General features: G+C 38.5%; 1 protein-coding gene across 10 annotated transcripts in view; it reads left to right on the top strand.

The window, feature by feature from the left end:
• Window positions 1-27,558, top strand: part of LOC121589997 (rho GTPase-activating protein 26) — a 191,382-nt gene that overhangs the window by 92,263 nt on the left and 71,561 nt on the right. For all 10 annotated transcript variants that reach the window (XM_041909314.1, XM_041909312.1, XM_041909311.1 and 7 more), the window contains 4 exons: window positions 49-172; window positions 742-839; window positions 913-1,092; window positions 1,158-1,271. In XM_041909314.1, coding sequence (XP_041765248.1) covers window positions 49-172; window positions 742-839; window positions 913-1,092; window positions 1,158-1,271 — 516 coding nt within the window. The remainder of the gene's footprint in view (window positions 1-48; window positions 173-741; window positions 840-912; window positions 1,093-1,157; window positions 1,272-27,558) is intronic.

The raw sequence follows: 27,558 nt of genomic DNA, 5'->3' as shown, positions 1-27,558 counted from the left end.
TACATCGATTTTATGCATTAGGTGATACTAATGATGCATTCTTTCAAGACTCGCGAAAATTTTGATGAAACTCGACAAAAAGCCCAGGAATTGAAAAATAAATACATGGACAGTAAATTGAAACCCGATAGTGAATACGCAAAGCAGGGTTATCTGTATCTAATGGAAAAAAGTAAGTGGCATTTATTTGACTACTGTAAAACATCGATTTTCTGGGATTATATTATCTGCGAACTAAATAATGGCAATGAGGCAATCATCGATGAGACTTACAGGGTTTTCGAGGATTATATAGACATGTTCAGCGAGTTGTAGATTCGTTCAAGCATAAAACAGACACTTTCAGCGAGATATAGAATTGTTCGGAAGTAGGCGTTGACATGTTCGGTTATACTGTAGAGATGTCACTTTCGTAACCCTTGGACTGCAACTTGCATCATTCTCATCAGGAGGTAAACAAACGGTTTTCGAAAAAATATGCTTTTTTTCAACTAATTCATGTATTAAACAGCTTGGGGAATTATTATTAGCTACTTTTAGGACATTTAAGAATGAAAAAATAATTCTATATCTCGCTGAAAGAGTCTATTATATGCCTGAACGAATCTACAACTCGCTGAACATGTCTATATAATCCTCGAAAACCCTGTATATGTGTTTTATGATGGAATGTTCTTATCAGTCTTTACTCATTTATATTTATACTTCATCATCTGTTCATTTAAAATTTATTTGTCATAGAATTTACCGTCATTACGTGGTCAAAATTTTACTGCACGTACAAAAAACAAACCAAGGAATTTTCCATGTTACAATACAACCAAATGTCCGGACGAGCAGTAAGTATAAAACAAAATTTGTTTTGTGTATGTCATATTGACCTAATATTTTTTTTTTCTTTTTTTAACGCAGCAACAAATTATTCCCGAAACATTAACAGTTGCTTCTTGCACAAAAAAGTTATCAGAATTTGAAAAACGTTATTGTTTTGATGTTACTTTCAATGAAAAGAACACTATTACATATACATTCCAGGCACTCAGTGAGGATGATATTAAAGCATGGATAGATGCAATGGATGGCAAAGAATCAGTAAGTATCCACTACTATTACTGTAAAAGAGTATCTATTTTAATAAAGGTAACCATTACAAACAGATCAATTTAACATTATCAACAAAATGTAGTGAAGATAGCACGCTCGACGATGTAGGATTTGCCTTTGTTAAAAAATGCATTGATATTCTTGAGCAACGAGGGCTCGAGGAAGAGGTAAGTACATTATATTTATTTTTTGAGTTTGGCGTTTGGCGATCTTGTACAGCGTTACTATATTCAAAGGAGATAATAGGCGGGCTGATAATTCTATGGCCTAGCACATAGATAGCACAAGTAGAAATTAATCCTTTTTGTTATTTTATATCAGCAAACAAGGCAAAAAAAACTAGGCTTGATGATGAGTTTTCTAATACTACCTCAGCACAATTATTATTAAAGTTCACTTACTTACTTATCCGGCGCTACAATCGCTTTGTGGTGTTGGCCTGCCTCCGGAGTGTCCGAAACCGCTCACGGTCTCGCGCCTTCGTCTGCCAGTCCGTTATCCCGGCCTTAATGGCGGACGCCTCCACGCCATCTTGCCACCTCAATTTGGGCCTACCACGCCTCCTCTGTCCTTGTGGACGGCCTAAAAAGACTTTACGGGCTGGGTCGTCCGTTTCCATGCGTACAACATGGCCAGCCCACCGGAGCCTGGCGAGCTTGATACGCTGTATGACAGTGAGGTCGCCGTACATCTCGTATAGCTCGTCATTATAGCGGCTTCTCCATTGCCCTTTCAAACATACGGGGCCAAGTATCCTGCTGAGCATCTTCCTCTCGAACGCGGCTAAGAGGGTTTCGTCAGATTTGATCAGTGTCCATGTCTCAGAGGCGTATGTGAGTACCGGAACTATATAGGTACTATATAGTCCCAGCTTCGTCCGTCGCGACAGGTTCTTTGAGGTGAACTGATTTTTCAGGCTGTAGAATGACCGGTGGGCAGCCAGCATCCTTGCGCGCAACTCAGCTTCCATGCTATTGATGTTGCTAACCTTTGACCCCAGATAGGTGAATTGTAGGACGACTTCAAAAGTGCGTTCACCTATCTGTACGTCACGCTTGCGTAGACTTTGATTATTTATTGGTAGGCCCGATGATGTTGCCACCATCAGTTTGGTCTTTGCCTCGTTTATCTGCAATCCGAGGCTCTGTGCCGCCTGCTCGAGCCCTTGGTAGGCTTCTGCTAGATAGGAGAGCTGCAAACCAATGATGAATTGAATTTGAATTGGAATTGAATAGGACACAGGTAAACTGTCCCTCTGGCGCAGACCTTTGGTGGTAGCAAAAGGTCGTGAGAGTTTTCCATCCACCCTCACCTGGCATGTGACGTTGGTCATAGTCATTCTAACTAACCTTATCAGTTTGGCCGGGATTCCAAAAGCGTCATACAGTTTCACCCTGGCTATACTATCATATGCGGCTTTTACTATACTATCGTATGCGTCATTCTAACTTATCAGTTTGGCCGGGATTCCAAAAGCGTCATACAGTTTTACCCTGGCTATACTATCATGCGGCTTTGAAGTCAATGAAGTAAGTGTTAAGTAAGTGTAAGTGTAAGTGTTGTGTCTGTATTCAGCCATCTTCTCCAAGATCTGCCGCATGGTGAAGATCTGATCAGTGGTTGATTTTCCGTTTCGGAATCCTCTTTGATAGTTTCCGACTATCTCTTCGACGTGCGGGACAAGGCGATCCTGAAGGATCAGGGAGAATATTTTATAGGCGATATTCAACAGCGGGATACCCCTGTAGTTGTTGCAGTCCTATCTCCCTTCTTGTATATGGGGTAGATGATGCCGAGATTCCAATCACAAGGCATCGATTCGCTATCCCACACCTCAGTAACAATTTGATGAATCTCGTTTTCTAGTCGTGCACCTCCATTCTTGACCAGTTCAGCTGCAATTCCGTCGGTTCCGGGTGCCTTGTTATTTTTCAGCCAACGGATAGCCTTTTGTGTTTCTTCTATGCTAGGTGGCAGTAGCATGACACTATCTGCTAGTGGCGCTTCTAGCTGTTCGTTAAACTGGTCGTTGAGTAATTCATCAAAGTACTGAGCTCACCGCGAGAGAACCTCTGGCTGGTTAGTAATCAGATCTTCATCCTTGTTGCGACAGCAGGTTACCCTAGGTACAACGTTGTTTCGGTGACCTGCTATCGCTTGGTAAAACTTTCGTGTCGGTCCGTACGCCTCTCTGGTTTGGTCGAGTTCCCGCATGTTTTGCTCCTCCAAAGCATGCTTCTTGGAGCGATGAACTCGTTTCTCCTCGCGTCTGAGCCGTGAATATTCCTCTGCGCATGCCCGCGTTCTATGCCGTTGTTGCATTGCTCGGTATGCAGTATTCTTACGTTGTGTTACACTTGTCTGCATTCATCGTCGAACCAGCCAGATTTGGTGTTGCCACGACGTGGTGGGAGGAGTATATTTCTTGCACAGTTTATTATTTTTGTTTTTAGAGTATTCCACCTCTCGCTCGTAGTTTCATAACTGTTTGAATACAGTGAATACAGAGGGTACCCAAAAGAGGTTACCGAATAAAACATTAAAAAATCTCAAAATAATGAAAAACAATCGTAAAGTGAAATTGATCCAGAAAACTGACACTCAAAAGATATCAAAGGAAAATTTTACTCGTAACGTTCACAAATATTTCGATATAAAACAGCGATTTGTGTCGATGGTGTCGTTGCTGACGATGCATTGCCTGTGGTGCCATTGTTGTTTTACCGTTGTTTGTGTCGAGAGTGCCGTTGCTGACGATGGATTGCCAGTGGTGATGGTGTTGTTGCTAGCGGTGGTGTCGGTACAGATATCGCATATTGATATTGTGTAATACGACTTTTAACTCGCGTGAGTTCACATTTGACCAAAAACAACAACGACACCACCACAAATCAATGAAAACACACCAGTCACAAATGAATTAAAACAATGACCAAAATACACACATTGAGCAACGAATTGCTTCTTCACCCACCGTACGATTCAGACCAGGATCCCATGGATTATTTCCTGAGCTCAGATATGATAAGGATGCTCACTGTGAAGAAATTTTCGTCGAATGAAGAGGTGTTTGCCAAAAATAAGGACTATTTTGAGGCAAATAACAAATCCCACCAATACCAATCCAACTCGCCACAAACCCAATTCGTTTCAAACAAATTGGAGAGGGAGTGGATGCAGTCAGTCGTATTTTCCGTCAGAATTGATCATTGGTCGCAATTTTATAAATACATTGAAAATGTAACCGAACCTCTTGCAAACATAACCGGTTTTGTTGCGTAAAATGTTAATATCACATCTTATGTGAAATAGAATAATCAATTTGATGATGAAGCAACATCCAAAGCCAAATAAATATTTCTGGAAAGATACACATTTATGCTTCTGAAGATGGCTGAATAAAAAACATGAAGATGGCTGGATAAAAAACGCTTCTGATACAAGTTCATTGAAAACCATGCTGAGGATCCGATTATCAGAATCTTTGAATTTGATTGTTGCATGGGAATACTTTTCTTTACATAAAATATAATATGATTTTTGTGTGGTTAATTTAAAAAAATGTGAATATACTAGAATAAAGTAACAAAAAGAAATCAACTCATTGAAATTTTGATTTTGTTCAATGAACTAAGCTATTAGACGGGGGTATCACTCCATCTGTTACGTAATTTGGGGAAGGGGGGTTTCTTCCAACGTTACAGTTGGATGACGCACAAGTAGTCTACGGCATAGTTGGAGACCACTGGTGTAGAGTAACTGCTTTTGGTTCAATGTTTACGTGAACATTCATATCGAAATTTCTTTCTGTAGGCTCATGCAAATTTGACCCAAACCCTTCAACAACTTTCTCACATAGTCCAGTCCGCAATAAACCCCTTTTTAGCTGGGGCCCCTAAAGATGGCCGGGCCCCGAGTTCTTAGTTTTTACGTGAAATCAGACAATCTAAATTCAAGAATGCACACATCGAACTCGTAATTGATTCTTGAATAAAACCTCAACCCACTGGAGCACCGTTGAAGATACGACCTTCCTTTTTTTAAACAGACAAAAAGAGCGTGATTGGTTTGGTGTCAGTCAATAGTTCTCGGGCTATGAACCGCAGTGTTGGATTGTGTTTCGGGGCATTTAAATTTCGTATGCGCATTAAGTGAAGTGGCTGTTGTGATGGATTTTCACCACCCAGGTCACTTGGCCACCTTAACCACCCTACATTAAATTGGGGGAAGGAGTGAACGCCTCATTGGCCCGTATCGTATAAGAAAACATGACTCGATTGCGAATCGTCGTTCAAAAACGATTGAACTGCAATTGATTTGAAGCTGCATTTTTGGTCCATTACTAGTAGTAAAGGTTTTCCTATTGTGGCGATAAATGTGGATATTCCTTTCAGTATATGCACAGTATTTCATGTTTTTATAGGGACTGCCAGAGCTAACCGTGAGAACTTGTCAGAAAATGTGAAGTAATTTTTATCCTTCATGATAAATATGTCGGTATTAACGATTTTTAAAGGCTTTTTGGGTGCATCCGTTTGTTTTGTACTTTTTGTTATTCCTCTATGGTTGGTATCGTGATACGTTTGAATAATTTGATCCTGCTCTAGTTCATCTGTTACATCTACAAGCATTTTTGTAGTCCAGCGAAATTTCAAAGGTATTTTAGCCCTTCGTGCAACATTTTCAAAATGTTCTTGTCACAATATATTCCATTTAAACAATTGGGTGCGGCAAATTTTTGAATTATCTAAACTAAGTTATCTGTAGTAAAAGAGGGTTTCTTAATTATTACAAGGTTTCGAATCATTTAACGGAATAGTTCAATCACTTAGGGGAATGTTGCATTCAAGCTGTGGATGTTTGCAATCACTTAGGGGAGTGTTGCAATCGATTAGGGGAATTTTGCAAGCGTACTGTTGAGCTGTCACTGTGGGCTGTGGGTCTTTTGCTCTTGCTTCCATTCAAACTCGAAATCTTTTTTCAGAAGTTTTAACATAGGTGCCGCTATAATGCTAAAATCTTTCACAAATCTTCTGAAAAAACCTGCCGGTCCCAAAAATTGTTGAAGCGCATGTACCGACATTGGATTTGGAAAATCTGTCACCGCTTTTGTTTTCGTTTCTCCTGGCCTCACTCCATTTCTACCCACTTCAAAACCGAGAAATTCTAAATTTTCTTTGAAAAAATGGCATTCCTCCAGGTTTATCGTAAAACCTTCCTCTCTGATTATATGTAATAGGTAATGTTGGAACATTTATAAGGTTCCACGGCACTGTCAGCGTTATGAGGGACAAAAACATATAAATAGGTGAAAGGTGTCAGCTTTCGGCCTTTTCTCTAACACGATTTCGACCAGTGTAGAATAAAAACTAATTTTTTGGCACTCGTCCACCAGCCTAAAAAATTTGATTATTAATTTCATGTTAGAATTTCTTACAGGTAATTTTTCCAACAAATCGTCTTCATTTTTTCCCGACAGTATCAAATCATCTAGATAGGCCACCAATACTATTTCGCGCTTCGATAATCGACTGCCATGCTAAACTGTCCATTTTTCTTCGGCGCCTGTACTATGTTTCTGATTCCTTTATGGTTCTATTATCTAACAGCTCACCCACCAACTCACTCAAAACTTTTTCGAGCGCTAACTCGATCTTACGTGGCTTCACATATACAGCTGCATTATCCATCAGTTTTATTCTCATTGTATTATTGTCTTGCACATCCAACTTCTCTGATATTCAGTGCGAAACACTTTCATTACTTTTTCACCAATTCTGACATTTTTTTATTTTCCTTTGCATCACCTTCTGACTTGATCATATTCTCGCCAACTTCAATTGGTTCGGTCCCTTCAATCGTAAAAATATCAAGCCTTAATATTTCACCCTCATAATGGATATTCGTGTTTTTATCAAAACTAAAAATCAACTGATTATTTCGTTTTACCATCCTTATCCATTTTTTTCAAGGACATCCTCTCCTAATATAATAGCCATATTTTGCACCCATGACAGTACTATCTGCAACTTTACACTCAACACAACATTATCCACGCTGACCTTTGCACATACCTTTTCCTTTACTTTTACCTTGACTTGTCCGAAACCTTTCAGTGTCTTATTGCTTGGTTTAATGATTCCGACATTATTCATCAATTTTTCTTGAATTGCTCAAACTTTGGCTCCCGTGTCAATAAGTGCTTCAAATGTTTTGTCCTCCACTGTAATTATTTTTTTAAAAGCACTCTCTTTCTTTACTACACGGACATGTGTAAGTTTCTTATCCGTCGCTTCTCTCACCATACTACGGCAATCCCTTTTCAAATGCCCTTCCTGTCCACACGCATAGCACTTAACTCTTTCACACTCCTGTAGGAATATGAATAGAGAGAGAGGATATAGAGAGAGGGAGATCGAGACGTACTTGACAGGAGATAGTTCGGAGACAGAGCAAACGGACAGACAAGCGTGAGCGATCTAGCGCAACGGACGTGTGTGCTTCAGCGGCGAATTATACAAGTGTTGGATAAGCGTCAGAATAAACAGTGGATTCTACAACTCCCTCGCTACATGTCCCGATCCGCCGCATTGGTCAGCTTCTACAATATTAAAATGATTTCTTCCCTGAACTACCCCTTTTTACCCATTACCAGCATCTCATACACGTAGTCAATCGGCGCTTCACGCCCCCTCCATTTTCTACCAGCCAACCAGTTGTGTTAAAACACTTCGTTTTTCGTCGCAGGAAACCCGAACCGAGAACCGATGTTGCTTAAAACGCTCCCAGGTTTTAATCACCGCTTGATTGCTTTCCCACCATCAGTTCACCCATACAGCTCTCCGGTCTCCTCGATGTTCCGCACCCATACTTCCGCACTCCCACACACCGTGTTACTAGGGTCAAACAGGTTTACCAATTCCTTGATCTCTCGAATGTCTGGTACACGACAACGCAATTCATCTCCAACGTGCACTTGTTGAGTATTCAGCCTAATCAACTCTTGACTCATTTCGTCGATCCTTTTCTGCAGCATCTCGATCCTCAAACCTTCCTTTTTCTTCTTTTCCGTTACAAAACGATCTTCCCGGCTACTGGCATCCTCGAATTGTTCATTCTCTTGCTTGCACATGACTTCCTTCGCAAGATTGTTCGGGTCCCGAAAATATCACGCTTCAGTTCTCTTGAACACTTCCAGAGTATTTTCTCCGCTACAACAACTCAGCTATCGCTTCTGGAAAGGATTATTTTGCACAGGTAACTTTCTGGGGCATCCTGTCTACAGCTTGTAAGAAATGATCCTCTCGAGTTGACTCCTAATTAACGAATGCTTTATTCTCCTTAATCATTTACACATACATTTACATCGTAACTTCTTTACTAATCGTAACTCTAACTTGACCAATACCTATACCTATTATTACAATACCCTCACCCATACTAATACCTATTGTTACACAAGTGGTCCGTGGACCACAGATTGGAGACCTTTGCTTTAAACCAGCTGCTTTCTAAATGTTTGAGCGTTGCGGACCGGGAGAATGCAGTTTTTTTCTTTTACACATGTATTATTATGTAATTACAGTTTAGAAATAAAATAACTGATTAATGATATTAAACGATGCGATTGGCTATACTGTTGTTTTCTAAAATAATTGTATCATCCAAGCATGGTTCAAATTCATATTATTAAAATACAATTATTGAAATTAATTGTGAAGATTCTTCAATTAAGAATCGGCAGTATAGTGAGCAAAAGTCATTAAAAGTTCCAAACAATAAAGCAAAAGCCATATCGCAAATTGTTGCAAATTGTTTTCAGGATATTCTAAAGATGGTACAAAAAACTTAACAGCTAAAACATTATCAATACAAACCAAAAATTGTTCTGTCTATTATGAAGCTTTACGGACAAGTAATTCCAGGTCAGACAAATTGATAGCGCATTTCTTTTTAAAAAAACTTCTAGAAAATCGTTATACTCTTAAAAAGCAACCTCCGGTGTGTAACCTTTTTTCTCGTAAAATCAACAATCAATTTTAAATTTTTTTGTGTGGAAATATTCGTTTTTTTTTCAAATTTGTCCTCAAGTTTGACCATATTGATTGGTCGACCAATCCCTGTTACGGCGATCAAATTTGTAAGAGTTGAACGATATGGAATGTCATATTAAAATATGATTAGTATATTTTTAATGAATAGGATCTTCTTATCTTTCAAAATCGTGCGAATATTTTCAAAATCGCGGACTTTGCCTACCGCTTTATTTTTTCAATTTTTATGCGATCATTCATATTGATATTTCTTTCGGTAGACCCTTCCAAAATTTACCCAAACCCTTCAACACCTTGCCCTTCCACTCTCTCTTCGTCCTGTCCATAATTTTGGCTGGGGCACCAAAAATTAGCCGAGTCCGAGTTCTTTGTTTTAGCGTGATAACACAGGCATAGGCCAAATTAAAGAGCGCACACATCGACATCGGATTTTTGCTTAACCCAACTCGTGCGTAACGTTCAAAGCATTCGATTTTCTCAGAGATTGTCCACATTGTATGGGCGCTCGTGCACCGGCCATCCGAGCAATCAAGGAATGATGGTTTCTCGTTCTCCCCAACGATGATGAATGTTATTGGGCCGTATCGAATACGATTTCGATTGCAATAATTAAGAAAAAAAATCACGCAGAACTGTTATTCATATATTCTATATTTCTTCTGTAGGAGGCGAGCTGAACTTATGGAAGTAAAGACCGCAGACACAGTTTCACGTGTTTTTCTGTTAACAGTTGCGCGTGAATTTTTTTCTTAATTATTTTTGACAGTTCACATCTTTTTGGCATTTGCAGGGCTGTTACAGCTAGCACGAATTTTGCGTTTCGCGCGGATTTCGCGCGTTTTACTCTTCATCGGCACGTATTTTGCGGAAATAAAAAAAAATATGTACAAAATCGTCATTATTTGGTCAAAACTTGAAAAGGTTTCCGAGCCGGAGGTATTCTCGAAAAAGAGGTTATTTGGACCATACACGCAATAATGAAGAATGAATCGTTCAACTCCGCTGAAAAGGACACCAAGGTGTTACGCGCGATTGCGCCAAATGATTTCAAGGGGTTCAGTTTGTATCGGCAGAAAATGACCGATATGGTCAATTACGCTATCGGATCTTCAGGGACCTTTTCGTGAAGGATGTAGGGGGAGAGTATTAGTATTATTACGGGGAGACTCAAGGAAATGGAAGTGACGGTGAAATATTTTTCGAGCTACCTGACGAAGCTGATGTTCTTCCATCTGAATTCCGCTTTTCTCGGTAAAGCTGTTATTCTTCTGGGCAAAATTCTCGAAGGACTGGAAGCTGTTAAACTCCCTTTAGACCTCCTTGTCATGATAAGCAGGGAAATATACAAATATATGTGTACGAGACGATAGCCCAAAAGACAACCAAAGCCTTGAGCGCAATTTGACCAGCAAGCTGGTTCGTGAAAGAGGATTCCAGCTAGTTGACACATGCCCAGCCCATATCATACACAATGCTGTTGAGTATGACTTGAAAGAGTTTGGGATTGAGGTGTCTGAGTTGGCGAAGGTAGTTTACTACTATTTTGATGTGCCATCCAAGTGAGAAGTATTCGAAAAAAGTTGCAAGGAAAAACCAAAAAAGTTCGTAAAATTTGTTGAAACACGTTGGGTAATGTTAGGCAATGTACGCTGGTCCTACTAGCGAGTCGAATGGTCGAACGAACTTTTTGCATCGAAAGCCAAATTTCAGAAAGGAAAGAAATGAGTTATTATGAAGAGATTATTGTTAGGATACTGTCTATAAAAGGTATCAAGTTCGTAATTCGGTTTGTTATTGAGGTGTGCAGTGATGCCGAAAAGTTAATTAAATCACAGGAAACCAATGATTTCGTACTTTTGCAAATTTATGAATATATAAAATCTTTTATGTCGTGTTGGTTAGCAAAAATGTATGAAGTCGAAAAGCTAGAGACTCTTTTTGAAACTAAACATTTGGACTTATACAGTGGATTAAAAAAAGTTGACGAGATAATTTTGCCCAGTTATTTATCTAAGTATGAGACAAATGAACAGGTCATAACCACTATTAAAAAAGGTATGAAAAAGTATGTGGTAAAATTAATAACATATTTGCTTGAGAATAACATTCTTCACGAATTTTATCACCATCTCGTTTCATACATGAAACCTACAAAGGTTTTCTCCATTAAAGCAGAGGAAAAAATGTTGACACTAGCTGAAAAGGTCGATTTTAAACTCGACAAAGTTAGTGTTTTTGAAGAAATTGTGGTCCAAAAAAATTTGAAGCATTCCCTTGCACCTTATAATGATGGTTTGGAGTTTTATGCTGTTCTTTTCCGGCAGCGTAATTTCATTGAACTCAAAAAACTGTTCCAAATTGTCATCACCATTCCCCATTCCAATGCTGAGGCTGAAAGACGCTTCCCGTCTTTCAAATTGGTGATGACAGAAAAAAACTCATGTATGTCAGAAGAACTCTTCAACCATCGAAAAAACATAATCAAAGGAATGCAATTTTTCCACAATGATGTAGAAAAGTTTATTCCACTAAAGGAATTATGAATAAAATCCAAACTGGTTAGGCAGACACACGACGAAAAAATTGAAAATGAAAAACAAGAAAAGAAGAATGCAGAAAAATTAAATTTAATTAAATTTAATTTTATTAGTTGCTCGGCCACGTTGGGTTACATCAATAGTGCTTACTGACTATAGTATACAATTATTCGCGAAGGAGTTGGAAGGAGTTTACGGTACGGAAAACGAGCGAAGACGGGATCGGTAGACAGGATAGGATAGGTTGAAATCGAACAGATCTGAAGTACTATTAAAAGACGACCTAGCTCTTACAAAAGGCTCATTGCGAGCAAAATGTGTATGACATATAGGTAACTGGAGACGAAAACGATAACGTAAGGTGCGACAAGGTGCATACGAATGTAAGCGCGATAGAAGGGAAGGAGTATCAATCGTATTGAGCAAAATGCCAGCAACGAAAGAAGTCTGAGCAACCGAGAGGCGATGCTCCAACTTGGTAAGGCCTAATAGGGTGCATCTATCGTCATACGAAGGAAGCGGAATAGAGTGATGACCCAGCGACCTATGAAATACGATCATTGTAAAACGTCTCTGGATCCTGTCAATCCTTTGGAGCAGAGATAGTTGGACAGGAGACCAGATGACACAGGCATATTCTAGTACGGAACGGACCCAACAACAATAAAGGGACTTAAGACAAAAAGGATCACGAATTTCAGTGGACATGCGACAAATATAACCAAGACTTTTGTTGACCTTGTTGATGGCATAGTCCGTGTGCTCTTTGAAAGAGAGACTCGGTTCAAAGAAGACGCCAAGGTCCTTAGACAACAGCATGAGTTATACTTGTAGAGGATCGGAAGAAAGACAAGATAGAGGTATACTATCAAATGCCGCTTTGAAATCGGTATGGACAATGTCTACTTGCTTATCACTAGACAGGTTGTGATATAGAGAAAACAAAAACACATTAGGTTGGTGGACACTGAGCGATGGGGCACAAAGCCGTGTTGTAGAAATATAATTTTTTACACAAGGCATTACAGATAAATGGACAATTGACTCGAGGATTTTAGAACACGCACAAATAATAGAAATGCCTCTGTAGTTAGATGCTAGTGTGCGATCACCTTTCTTATAAATGGGAACAAGCCAAGCTAGTTTCCATTGACTAGGAAAAATCCCTGCACTAAGCGAGCGAGAAAAAAGACGAGTAAGAATAGGAGTGAGGGTATTGCCACATTTTTTCAAAACACAGGCGGGGATGCCATCGGGGCCTGGTGAAAACGAAGTTTTAAGTTTGGATAAAGCAGGTTTTACTAGGCTTTCGCTTACAACGACTGAATTACATGATATCACATCAGAGGGCGTGTAAGACAAGCCTACGTCCAAAGGAACCTTAAAAGAACTGGGATCGACAAATACACTAGAGAAATGTTTGGCAAACAGGTTACATATATTAGGATTGGACGTAGCAGAGGACAGATCAAGAAACAGGGTGGATGGAAGGCTAGCAGAGCTTCGTCTAGAGTTCGCAAAACGAAAGAATGACCCAGGATCAATAGAGAGGCGTATTTGAAGACGCCGGATGTAGCGACGATACAGATGGCGATTAAGAAGACGATAAGCCTTAGCCGCATATTTATATACACAAAGATTGTGTAAAGTATTATTTAAGCGGTAGGCGCGTTGAGCGCGGTTTTTGTCAGATTTTAATAGACGTAAAGCTAAGTTCGACCACTTCGGGAAGGCGGAAGTGATTACATTAGGAAACGCAGCTACAGCTTGATTTATGTCACAGTCAGCATCAATGAAGGACCAATCGGTATCAGCTAAAATACGATGAAGCTTTAGGTAGTCCAGCTTCCTAAAATTGAACATACGAGCCGTAGGTATTCGTTAAGAGGATGCAGGGCGAGAGTGCGCAAGGAGCACATTTGTCTCATGAGCAGGATGATGATTGTCTAGCGCGACGAGTGGAACAGGTGAAACTATGACGAGGGAGCAGCGCTCCAAGAAGGCAGCATTGGCAAATAGAAGGTCCAATTGTCTTACGCGTATATTTTTTATGCCAGATAATTGCAGCAGACCGTTTACCGACATTCCATCAAGCAGAGAAACATTTTCACGAGATACGCCAGTAGGAATGAAGTGATTAACGCACGATGCCGCGGGTTCCAGGAGAGTGATGGTGAATTAAAATCACCAAGTAACACCATAAGATCAATTAAGGATTGAGCAGCAAGAAAAAGGAAGTTGAAGAACAAAAAAATGTAGTTCCCTGATTCAACAAAAATTCCCTGATTCAACAATTATATGTGTTGCTTTCGTATGAGCGCGGAGTTTAAGTTTTGGCGCGGATTTCAAAAGCCTGGCGCGGATTTCGCGGTTTTTAAATTGAGACTTCTGTAACAGCCCTGCATTTGTATAAATTGCACATGGTATGTACATATGTGTCATTTGTCGTTTAATGCCTACACATGGCAGTTCAGAATCTTTTTGTCTACAACTCGGCTATCCTGAGTATTTTATTGCCCTCAATTAAATCTATTTTTAAGTGAATGTTGCCTTTAAGTTTCGTTGGTCTCAATAACCTCGGTTCTATCCATTTTCTTAACTTATTCGCTTCTAAAACTCCATCGTATGGAATTTGGGTTATCTGACAACCTTCTATATCCTTAATAACATAGCGATCGTTAGGTAAAATCTTATGTACTAACGATTATATTACACATTAAGATAACGTTAGGTATTATCTTAATGTATGGCCCTTTACATTTTGGAATCAATTATTTGTTTTGGTTCACGGTGGTGTCAACGTTTTATTTATTTATTTATTTATTTATCACTTAAAAATCACCTACTTGGAATTCGGAAGCGGGTTTGTGGTTTTTACGGAAGTAGGTTTCATTAATTTCTTGAGATCGTTTTATGTTTTCTGATGCAAGAAAAATCAAAAAGATTGGAAATAAAGCACGTTGCTCGATCGGTAATAATTCGCTTCGGACGACTGTAATATGACATATATTGATTGAGAATGTTACAGACTTCTAGAGCATTTGTAGAGCGAGTAGCATAAATTTTAGAAAATTTAGTAAAAGCGTCGATGACCACCAAAATATATTTCCTCTGCGACCTTACTGATGGCAAGGGACCCAAATGGTCAATATGAAGTGTATCAAATGGTACATATTCCTTCTTTGGGGATGCTATGCAGGTTTCTATCATTGTTGCGGGGAGGGGCGGAATAGGCAATACATTTCAAGCAATTTATTATAAACTGTTCCACTCGAGGCTTCATACAAGGAAACCAGTAATGATTGCTTATTTTGTCACATGTCTTATCTACTGCTAAGTCTTTTCATGGGTATGTCGAATGATGTTATCTATCATCACATGAGGCACATACAGCTGAAGTCCCTTGGTTGGAGATTCCCGATACACTAATCCATTTTGCAACGTAGAACCATCAACAGTTTCAAGCTCCAATTTGGACTTCATCTGTTCAATAGCGAGATCTCTCGCTTGAGCTAATTGCAATTGAAAATCTAAATCAATTTCATGAACAGCACAACTAGCTTGCAGTCTTCTCAGGGCATCGACATGACTCATTGAAGCACCAGAACGATGGTATTCATAATTTTCGAGAAAAAGCGACCATTGAGCAATTTTTGCAGAGGAATTACGATTGTTAAGGGGTTCTATGAGTGAATTACAGTCTGTGATGATTCCGAATTCCATGGACTTCAACGTGACATCGTTTTAATGCGTATATAATGGAAAGCGTTTCCACATCATAACTGCGAAGCATAGCTTCGTCTTTTTTGTGTTTTTAGAGAAATATGCTAGAGGATGGAATTTTCCATCATCTTGTTTTTGTAATAGAACTGCTCCAAAACCAGATGAACTGGCATCGCAGTGTAGTTCATTTTCACGCTTCGGATCAAAAATTGCCAAGACTGGAGACTGTATAAGTTTGTCACGTAACGAACAGAATGCTTCTTCCCATAATGAATCAAAATCAAAACGCTTATCATTTTGCAATAAATTGGTCAAGGGTTTTGCTATGTTGGAAAAGGAAGGGACAAATTTGCAAAAATAGGATAAAAGTCCCAAGCACCTTCGTACATGTTTGGTATTTGTTGGCATAGGATAATTTTTTATAGCCGTTATTATTTATTGTTTAATCTTCAACGGGGGCCGTATGGCCTAATTAAGATAAATAATAGTTCATTTAAAAAAAAATACATCGCAAAAATAACATTTGCATCGCAATTCACTGCGGCCACGGCAAAAGCCGGAGACGTTCCTTGAAGCACTGAGTTGAGATGTCGAAGTCGAAGCAATCCGAGACAGTGTTGAAGACAGCCGGCATGCGGAACATAGGGTCAGACCGACCAGCGCTGGAACGGGGTTGAGCAAGCCGTAGAGTTTCTCTAGACCTAAGTGTTCGGGATGGTGCATAGATATCGACTCGATGCAACAAAGGCGATGAGTCGATAGAGCCATTTAGCAATCCAGCGATGAAAGAGCACTGTGCATTGCGTCTTCTAACCGAAAGAGGTTCAAGCCCTAGAAGACGGCACCGCGCAGCATACGGAGGAAGATTATTGCGATCCTGCCAGGGAAGTAGGCGTAGGGCATATCTCGTGAGCTTACGTTGAATCGCCTCAAGTCGAGCAATTGAAGAAGCAGTAGTTAGGCTCCAGACTACGCACGAATATTCCAGAATCGAACGAACGATACAGTTGTAGACAGCTTTGATGCCCATGGGATTGCGGAATTCATTAGTTGTCCGGATAACCACGCCAAGTAATTGTTTTCCTCTGGCTACAACGTCATCGATATGCAGTTTAAAGTTCAAACTTGAATCAAGCAGAAAGCCCAGGTCTTTGGCATGATTTTGTCGATTAACTGCAGTGCCGTCCATGAAGTAGGTACTAGTGACTGGGCTCCTGCATCGACTAAAAGACACACTTTAGCATTTCTCGATGCAGATAGTCAGTCCGTTACGCTTGCACCACGAACAGAAGATTTCGATGCAGTTTTGCAATCGCCTGTGTTGTGTATAGGCGCGAAAAATTTTGCATCGTCGGCAAACGGACTGACACTGTCGGGAGGTAAAGCAAGGATAACATCGTTGATGATCAATATGAAGAGAAGCGGGCCAATATTACTTCCTTGTGGCACACCCGAGCTGTTGACTATTTTTGGACATGTGCTTAACAATTTTCACGATGTATGTGCGATTAATTAGGTAAAACTTAAGCCACTGTGCGAGCGAGCTGGGAACTCCTAGCTTATCGAGTTTAGCGAGAAGAATTGCGTGCGGAAGAGAGTCGAATGCTGCTTTCAGATCTGAATAAATTGAATCGACTTGAGCTCCGGCATCAATTTGGCTAGTGAAATAGGTTACAAATTCAACCAGGTTCGTGGTAGTTAACGCTAAGCGACAAAAACACACACAGCCACGCACGCAGGCAAGCACACACACACACACATAGACGCGCGCACGCACGCACGCACGCACGAACGCTCGAGGGAGCGTAAATGAAGAGGTTCTATGCTATGCCTCAAATAGCATTGGAGCGTTACGTTTCACGATTTTTGTATGGAGGCGTTACTACTCGCTACCTGTTCATAACACTGCTCGATAGCTCAAGCGTTACTTAGCAAGTGCTCGAACCACAGTATAACGCTATGGGTTCTATGTTTGGATGTAAACAAAAACACACACACTTTTTGTTTTAAATTTCGATGCACATTGTCCAGTACAACGAGAAAATATATTTTATTTGACTATTATTCAATACTTACATGCCCCAATAAATGGTTTTACACGTTTAAATACGATTTCAATCACTGTGGATGGTATCAACGGATGCCGGCGTTGTTGTCTCTGCGTCAGGCACATTTATTGTGGCCGCTTCTACCGCTGGGTCGTTTTTTCGTTAGCTGTAGCACAACGATTAATCGCACTAAATGTATCACTTGTAAAGCGATTCAAATAGAATAAAACACATAATACACCGTACAACACACTTCTTCACAACACTTGGACTAAACACCACTTGTCGATGCGGTGATACAATGTCCTGTTTGCAGTGGAAAAATAATAAGGAAAGATTAGAATACTTTCGTATGTGACATTAATTTATAATACTTTCCTTTTCGTGCTAACTTGTGGAACGTGGCAACGTTGGTTTGCTTGAAGATACACAACGACCGGTGTTCTGGTCTAGTAGAGAATGTGCCGATTTTGTTCACAACACGGCTTTGGTGATTATTGTGGAAACTGTAACAAAGATCAATATTATTTTATCTGCATTATTTTTTACAATTCTTTGTGATTTAAAAAGTAAAACATTTCATCTTACCGGCGTCGTATTCTGTCGGCATACACACACAGCTGCTCAATCATACTCGGACGAATGTTGCCAAATTTCGGGATGAAATGATGTTTTCCAGTGTAAAAATGTGTTCAAGCATTAAAAGATAGTTTATTTACTGAAATATGCAGAGAACACTTACCTTTTCTCGAGTTTTCACATACAATTTCACGATTATTCTGCACACAAACTTAACCGTCGGTTGTCCGTGTTTGTTTACGTTTCTAACTTGACAGATATCTGAGTTGTCATGTGAGGAAGTAAAATACATTCAAACCTCGCCAATTGCAAGTCTGCTTTTTAAATTGAATACAAAAAATCCGAGTTGTGCTCATAAATATGAAAAAAGTCAGTTAATCCACATTGTATAAAAAAATAAACATGACAAAATACGCAGACATTAGTCGTGTTGCATACAAAATGTCTTTCTAATAAACAAAATCTATGTTTCTTTGTAGACATATGATATAAATACAATTAGCGAGTTCTAATTGTATCATATATACAGAAGAACGTCGATTATCCGGGGGCGGATTAACCGTCGGGCGGCTTAACCGTGCGCATAAATGTGACAGCTGTTTAAACATGCGGCGAAAATTTGCAGCGATAGTAAAGTAGGCAACCAATTTTTTTGTGCAGCTTTGTAGTGTCTAGAGGTATTTTCGAAGTTCATTTTTGTTCATGAACAGTAGTTAAACCTATAGTTTTTGATTAAAATAATATTCTACTAACGGTTAATCGATTAATTCAATGTGAATTAATCATAAAACTGCTGAATTTGGCGATTTTTATATGAATTTGACATTTCTTGGACAATTATCCGTGCAAATCGATTAACCGGCAACCGTCCGGTCCCGAGGTGCCCGGATAATCGATGTTCTACTGTATTGCTATTTTCAAAGCGGTTTAAATTAAAACAAACATCAAAATTTAAAAAAAATAATCAGAAAGATAATTATAAACTTCATAATGATTTAAATGTATTTTATTACATTTACGTACAACGATAACCTAACTAGTAAGCATGTACATGCACGTGTGTAATTTATTAATACATTTTTTTGTGATCCCTATATGAGTGTTATGAAGTAAAACTGACAATTTACTCTGTTCCTTTCTCAATTCTTCAAGATAATGTTTTTTTAAATATAAACATGTAGGTTTGTTTAAAAAATATTCAAAAAATAAGTAACATGTACATAAATATATATTTAAATAAATATATACGCCGCTTACAATAACTATACGGACAGTTGCCCGGTGTATAATTTATATCATATATTATATATATTATATTATATGTAAGTTGTTAATATCAATATTTTTTTATGTATTATTATTCTATATAATATTTATATTATTATACCGATGCCGGAAACCTTTAATTTTTTTGTAAAATTTTAGTTCAAGTTTCTGTTAATTTTGTTTTTAACATATGTGATCTGAATCGTTATGAAATATCCATCACTCATCTTTTCCAAATTCACTTACATCATTTTGCTTTGCTTTGAATTCTAAGGCTGCGCTCTGGCACCAATCGAACACGACATCCGACTCGAACAAACCCAAGGTGTATGGATATTAGGAGGTGAAGTGCTTCGGAGCAAATTGACATTTCACGACTTGACATACTGGGTGCTCCGGTATTAAAATCGGGAAGGGCTGGAGCGGGGTATAGAAAATTGTATGCGATTTGACATAACTCAATGTTATGGCTCAATGATGGCGCCCGGCAAACGCGCTAATAATTCACCTCCTAAATAAACACACCTTGGAACAAACCCATATAATCATATGGAGGTGCACTGTCAGACACAAACAAACAAACAAGACAAACATGTCAAATCCCATACATGTTTCATGTTCGATGTCGTGTTCGATTGGTGCTAGAGCGCCGGGTGAGTCAGAATGTATGGGGTACGGGGTACAGGTAAGAAGAACATAGGGGCGGGGGTACAAATAAACGAGAATAACGCATCGCGTAGAAACAAACACACCGTTCATGGGTATGTCAGGGGGGGGGGGAAACAACGGGAAAAGCTTAATTCTCTCTCAGCGATGCCGCTTGGGACGTCATTCTCGTTCTCTCTTTACTACCTCGTTCGTTCTCAAGAGAATTACAGAGCGTCAGTTACAAAGCTGAGCGGTGAGTAAAACCGACATGCACGATTTCATACGAAAGTGTTAAAAGACACTAGTGTTGGGTAAATCTGATTCAGATTCATGAATCTGAATGAATCTTTGAAATGATTCAATGATTATGAATCTCGATTTCAAAGATTTATGAATCTCTATAGATTTGTGGATATCCAAAGATGCATTAATCTTAAAAGACTCATGAATCTCGAAAGATCAATATGTCTCGAAAGATTCACGAATCTACAGGGTGGCATCGTAGAAGTGATACACTTTGTTTTTGTAATAAAATTGACAACAGGTTTGATTTCTCTTAGAAATCGATTTAAATAGCTTCTATTGGTACTAAACTTGCATTTCACTCAATTTATTTCAAATCTTGCACCTTTACACTTGATAACCGCCCGTAGGCGCTTTTAGAAATCGTTGCAGGCCGCACGCACAACTTCATCCGGCATTTCACCCATATCTTTAACAACCATGTCTTGAATCCGTCCAAATGCAAATGTTGTTTTTTGCCCGGTTTCTTCTTTGGAACAACCATGCCTGTCTCCTCGTATCGATTGATGGTCCTATAGATGAATAATCGACTTAAATTGAGATGAGACAGTTTCTGCTTAATCTGTATGTTTGTCAATCCATGCAAATGCGAGATTTCTATTTGTTCTCGACATGAATCCACTATAATATATGAGAAAACTGAAGTGAGCACTAAGTGTACGTTTTTTACGATAAATAGTAAACAAATTAAGCTGTCAAAATATGCTCATGAGTTTGACACACAGTGACAGAAAACACAAAAAAGGGGTACTCGAATAAGTGTATCACTTCTACGATGCCACCCTGTATAGGGATTTATGAATTTCAAGAGCTTCATATATCTCCCAAGATTGATAGAGAGTTTTTCATTATTCTTCTTTTTGGAGTAACAACCTACGTGATCATGCCAGCCTATAAAGGCTTTAGAGACTTCTTGATAAGTACCACGCAGTCGTACAGCATGTTTTGCTACGGGGAAACGGTCCAAGCGATGCTTGAACTCACGACGGACATGTTATTAGGCGGGATCGCGCAAATCCAAATCTTTTAAGATTTTTGATTCTTTAAATAGCGCACAAAATGACATCGTTGGAAACGTTTCTCGAATGAAACCTCTCGCTTCACCCACTGAAGCACCAATGACCAAACGACCTTTTACAGGTGTAATGTGATCGAACGTACGCGGGGCCGTCGAGTACTATGTTTGTGGGGGGTCAGTTTTTACTGACAAGAGACGAGGTGGAGTGAACTGTTCAAAGCGGACTGATTGAACCCGGAATTTCATCATCCAGGAGATCATGGAAACCCCGAAGGGGTTTCCCTAAGTGGAAACTCGAAGATTTATAGGAAGTGTAACGTCCTCTCTTGGCAGTCCGAACGAATCTGACCTGCCGTGATTGGAATAGGTGTTATTTATACTGAAATTAAGTTATGGGTTTCGTCGTACATTTGGTTCCGGGTTTTATGTTGGAAAGTTATTGTTTTCACTCAGCTAGTTACGTTTGTCTTTTGTTGACAAGAACGATGGTTCTTGTCACTAAGTTCCTGTTTTGAGTTTAATGCATATACTGTTCCTGCTTTGGGTAAAAATGCATAAACTGTTCCTGCTTATGTTGTACCTTTCGGTTGGTTCTGATAAGTGTGTCATAATTGTTTTTATATGAACGGTATGGCCTGAGCTCTTTCGGTTATTCTTTTGATTTAATTAACCTATTTTTGTGTACTGTTGACGATTTATTGGTGGTTTTGTATATTATGGTACCGTTTGGTTAATGTATATTAGTTACTGCAAATGGTCCAATATAAACGGGATCCAATTTCTTCCTATTTTCATTTGTTAAGTAAACTGTGTCACCTATCTCAAGTTTTAAGGAATTTATAATTTTATTTCATATATTTTGCCTGTTTTATTTTGAGCTCACAAGATTTTTCTTTACTCTTTCGTGAGATTTCTGTAATTTAAATTTTATTTCATAATAACATCATTATATACTGGTTCTATTTTGTTTTGGTAAATTTCTTGTGGTAAATTAACTTTTCTGCCAAAAATTAACTCATAAGGAGTATGACCTGTGCCTATGGTATTGACAAATTGATGATTTTTTTTACAGTCATCTTAGTCATAATGGTGTTTGTTGCGTCTCGGTGCAACGCTTCATGGTGTAAAGCTTCGGTAAAGAATTGATTGAAGCACCTATGATTGATTTCTAAAGCTCTTTTTTTGCTATAAACTGTTAATTTAGTAGGGGAAGGTAGGTAAAGACGGACACGTTAAGGAAAATGGTAAAAATCTAAGGTTATATAGGTGCAACGACCATGAAAGTTTGCATACATTATCTTACACTCATGTTTCATCAGAAAATGTGTTGAAACTTTTAAGTTTACATCAAATTTTTCGTTTTTTTCATGAATGAAAAACATGATTTTTTTCGTGCAATTTTGAAATGTTCGGGTAAGACGGACACCTGATATGCGAAAGATGGACACCATGAAGGCTAAGATTGTTACAATAGAACACCTTTAGAAAACGTTGGAAATTGAGAGTTCTACAGTATTTTATCAAATTCTATCGCGTTCCACGTCCTGGTACGTTTATAAACCAATTCTTGGCCAATTGCAACGACGATTCATTCAGCCGTGAATTTAGGAATTTTAAGCGGCGCTCCTAATAGAACGAAGCATGCAGAATCTAAGGCATTTTTTTTTCATATCGATTTTTTTTCCTCGACCACTGCATATTTGAGGAACTTGTTAATAGGTCCAGCAGTTTCTTACATTGAAGATTGAACATGTTGATATCTGTAAACTCATCGAATCTTTCATCTATTCCTGAACGATTTGATATCAGTTCTTGATCTTTTTTTATTAAAGTTGTCCAAGTCGTGACAAAACATTGGATTTCGTGAAGCGCCTCATCAGCGTCGAGTGAGTAGTATCATAACGCATGACTGCTATTTTGACCGGTGTTTCATTTCTTGCTTATTTATTACTTTTTTCTAGTTGCGTAATGTTTCATATCTTCAAAATACCCTTATTTGAGGTGTTTGAAGAAATACATATATTCATCACCAATTGATATAAGAAGTAAAATAGCTCAACAAATTCGGTGTCCATCATTCCCTATGACAAAGTGTCCGTCTTTCCTGCTTTGGTGTCAGGATGTTTAAACCAGCAGAAAACAAGATTTTTAATTCTTTTATTCTCGTACTTTAGCCAGTTTTTTGCTTAACAATCATGACAAATCGTTCATGTAATAAAACTTCCAAAAATATAAACAATGCAAGTTACAGAGCTTAAGACCCGCAGTAATCAAATTAGATCCACAAAGGTGCGCACGGTTGAAAATTTGTTTTGTTCATGAATTTAACCAATTTCGCATATATTACATGAAAAATGGTCTCAAATGAGTTGTTTAACCTTCAGTTTGGATTCTACATTGTAGAATTTCTCAAAAATTACCTTTTTCATGCATTTTTGAGAAGTGTCCGTCTTTACCTATCTTCCCCTAATAAGATTTTGCTAAGATTGTTTTTTTTTACATTATTTAACATGGATATTATTTTTTTATTATTTCTCTAAGGTGGATAATATTTTATGTAAATTGATCTATTTGATGGTGTTAAAGTATTGAGAATATTTGAATATGGTTCATAATATTTCGATTTTGCCATATTGCAATTGTTAGTTTCATTGTTTGAGGACTCTGCGTTTATTGATTTCGTCACGGGTATCATGGAGATTATGATATGCAATTGTTCTAGGAGCTCTTTTAGATATGTTTCGTAAGCAACAGTTTTTCTTGATTCATATTGTGTGAAATCATTCAATTTTCCAGTCTTTATTTCCTGGTAATGCAATTCATTGTTTCAATGTTTCATTTATTTTCTTGGTCGTTTTGATGCTACGTTTTCTTTTCCTTTTATTTATTAGCTCAGTTGCATGAATATCTTTATCATTGATCTCTTTATTCCTTTTTACGTTATCTAGCAGGATTGTATCCTCTTTATCTTTTTCCTCGAATATATTTGTATCGTTACTTTGAGTAATCGTTTGCTCTTCAGTGTATCTGTTAGAAAACGGAGCGGAAAAATAATTTAATGCCGAACACTTCGATAGTTTTAGTTTTACTCGTAAGATGTTGCCAAAAAATTGGTCTCTTTATTCCGATGTTTATTTGGTAATAATCCCGCGGTTTGTCTTTCGAGCCCTTTTTATGCTATTTTATTGCATATTCCCTCTCTTTTTCTCATCTGTTTTCCTCTTTTCTCTCTTCCTAACGATAATATTGACAGGTCGTTGGAACCATCCTAAGCCGGTGTTATAAGGTTCCAACAGTATCTGTCAACTTTTTTAGCTAAGCATATGTCACATTTATTTACGAAATTTTTGATATCGTTATGCATAGTATTCCATGTATCTCTTATTTTCTTATAAAGTTTGAACTGGCCTACGTGTCCTCTCAAAGGGGTCATGTGATAATTATTGATTATTCTCAGCCTATCATGTTCTGTTTCAACCCACCTAGGTGGTGTATACAGTATGAATTCAAACTCGGTAATGGCTCTATTGGCGATATCCTCAAGGGTTTGTTAAGAGTACTGGGAAAATATTTCATCATTTAGTGACCAAACTAGCTTCTTGTTTTTGAAGTTTTCAGCTATGTTGCAGATGTTGAGAAGAGCAAGCTTCAATGCTTGACTTATTTTTTTTCTGCTTTTGCGTAAGCTTTTCCTAAGACTTTCTTGTAGGTGCTATTGCATACTTAAAATGTTAGTTCGTTATTGGAAATACTGGTTCTAACCTTGAGTAGTTTCCTAGTTTTAGACGGTGTGTCTGTTGACCATATCGCTGGTTGATCGTACCAAATATCGATGGGTTTCTGAGGGATTATTTTTCTTGCCTCTTTAATCATGGATCTAGTGTTTATCATGAGTGTTTTAGTTTTTTGTTCCTTTAAGGAATCTATTTTTGTATTGTTAGTTTCTTTCAACATAATGTTTGTTGGTATATGTGCTTTAAGTTCATTTGATGAAATAATTATTTTTCCTGGGTCGTTTCTGGAACATTTTGTTTCATTAATTGTTTCATTTTTAAATGATATACTTCGCTCGGATTTGAAATTATACTTTTTATCACAACAGCCTGTTTTACTGTTTAAATTAATATTTTCTTGCTCAAGGTAAACTTGATTGCTCGTTTGGTTAATATTTGTATAATCTTCGTTATTTTGATTATAAGTATGATATACCTTTCGTTGATTATTATCAGCGTTGTAATAAAAGTTCAGGCTCTTATCTTATTTAATTATTTTGTTTGTTTGGGCATTGGTACAACTGTTGGATTCTCGATTCTGGTATGAGTTTAATTCGCATGTCGGAGATGCATGCGAACTCTTTTATATCCAAAATAAGTTGGCTTTCTCGGCTGATACCTGTTTCCTTCAGTTTAAATATGACGTTTTGCTTTGTTAGCGCTTTTGCGCTGTTGAGCGTCATATTTTCTTGGATGTATGCTGCTTGTAATTGGTTGGACAATTTATGTAGATTTTTGGCGAAAGTGTTAAAATTTTGAAATCTATCCTTTTTTAAGTCCCAAAATCTTTTGTGAGTTTTGGTTACTGAGACGGTATATTTTCCTTTGATGGTAATAACTATTTCGTCAAAAGAGTTAGGGATTTCATTGAAAAGTTCTCTTGGTTCTGTCCCTAGCTTTGCAAGTAAGAGATTGATAGCTATTTGAGTATAATCTACTGGTATCATGCTCTTTACAGCATTGACTGTGTCAAGAAATTGAATCAATTCTGATTCTCTACCGTGGAATGTTTTCATACTTGTTAGTATTGTAACGGTACTTTATTCGCTTGAAAACGTCCGTCCTCACTCACTGTCGCTCATCTAATGCCTATCTCTCTCTCTCTTTTGATAATTATCGCTCTCATCCTTATCTGCCTGCATCTTATCGTTAGCGCTTATCGTTTCGCACTTAAGGCGAGTTTACAGTTCGGACACCACACATCCATCGCTGTCCTCAGCGTCATCTTTCTCTTCCGCGTATTCTTCTTTCTGCCGTTTTTCCTGTCCTATACTTCCCTCGAATTCTAAATCTTGAACTCTTCCATATTTTTTCAGTCTAACCACTGCATACGTGGTCTGCAACGGTCGTTGTGTCCTTTGTGCTCCTGGTATGTCCTCGATAACATATCTGTCGTTAGCTAGCACTGCCACTACCCAATAGGGTCCTTTGTATCGTGTCTCTAGTTTACGGCTCTCGCCCGTGGCCAATATATCCCTCTCTACCAACACCATATCACCTACGTTGTACCTGCTGGGAGCCCCTCGCCGTTTGTCGAAACCTATTTTTTGCCTTTGTTGTTATCTGTCTATCTCCTCCACGGCTTTAAGTTTTCTCTCTTCTATGTTTTGTATTCTATTACCGTCTTCGTCGTGGAGAACTAAAGCTATGATATTACGATGCATATCCCTGGGGTGGTACGATAACACCAAGCTACTTGGGCTCTGTTTTGTAGTGGCGCTTCTGCTATTATTTACCGCCCATTGTATTTGCGATAATTTTTCATCCCATCTTCGATTTTCTTCTTCTACCATGCATCGAAGAGCCGTCAGTATAGTTCTGTTGTACCGTTGTACCTGCCCGTTTGCTCGTGGGGATCCTACTGCTACCCGAATGTGTTGGCTATTATTTGCTTCACAATACTCCTCAAATGTTTTGGATGTAAATGCTGTGCCCCGGTCCGTAATCATTCTACTTGGTGTTCCGAATATTGCTGACACCTCTTCTAAGAATCGTATTACCGGTGCTGTTTTGGTTGAGCTTACTGCTTTGAGTATTGCAAACTTTGAGAATCCGCACACCATGGCTAATATGTACTGATTTTACAAATGGCCCTAAATGGTCTATGTGTACCGTATGGAATGGTATCGGTTCCTTAGGTATCGGGTGCATGTAACCTTCTGGCCGTCCAGTCTTTTTTATTGTATGCGCAATTTGGACACGCTTCTATGTATCCCTGTACGTACTTTCTCATCTTAGGAAACCAAAACTTTGCCCGTAAACTATACAACATCCGATCGGTTCCAAAATGACCCATTTCGTCATAAAATGCTCTCACTATCCTCCACCGCACCCTAACTGGTACGACCCACTTATTCGCTCCTGCTACCTTCCGCATTAATCTATGCCCTTCTATATTATAGTTGTCGTGAATCTGTTTTTCAGCATTGGTTGTCGCAGGTTTTTGTAATGTTTTCAATATTTCTGCTAGTTTATCATCCTGTTGCTGCATGGTTGCTAAGAAAT

The sequence above is a fragment of the Anopheles merus genome, chromosome 2R (assembly GCF_017562075.2).
Source record: "Anopheles merus strain MAF chromosome 2R, AmerM5.1, whole genome shotgun sequence".
NCBI lineage: Eukaryota > Metazoa > Arthropoda > Insecta > Diptera > Culicidae > Anopheles > Anopheles merus.
This window is presented reverse-complemented; position numbering and strand designations above follow the sequence as displayed.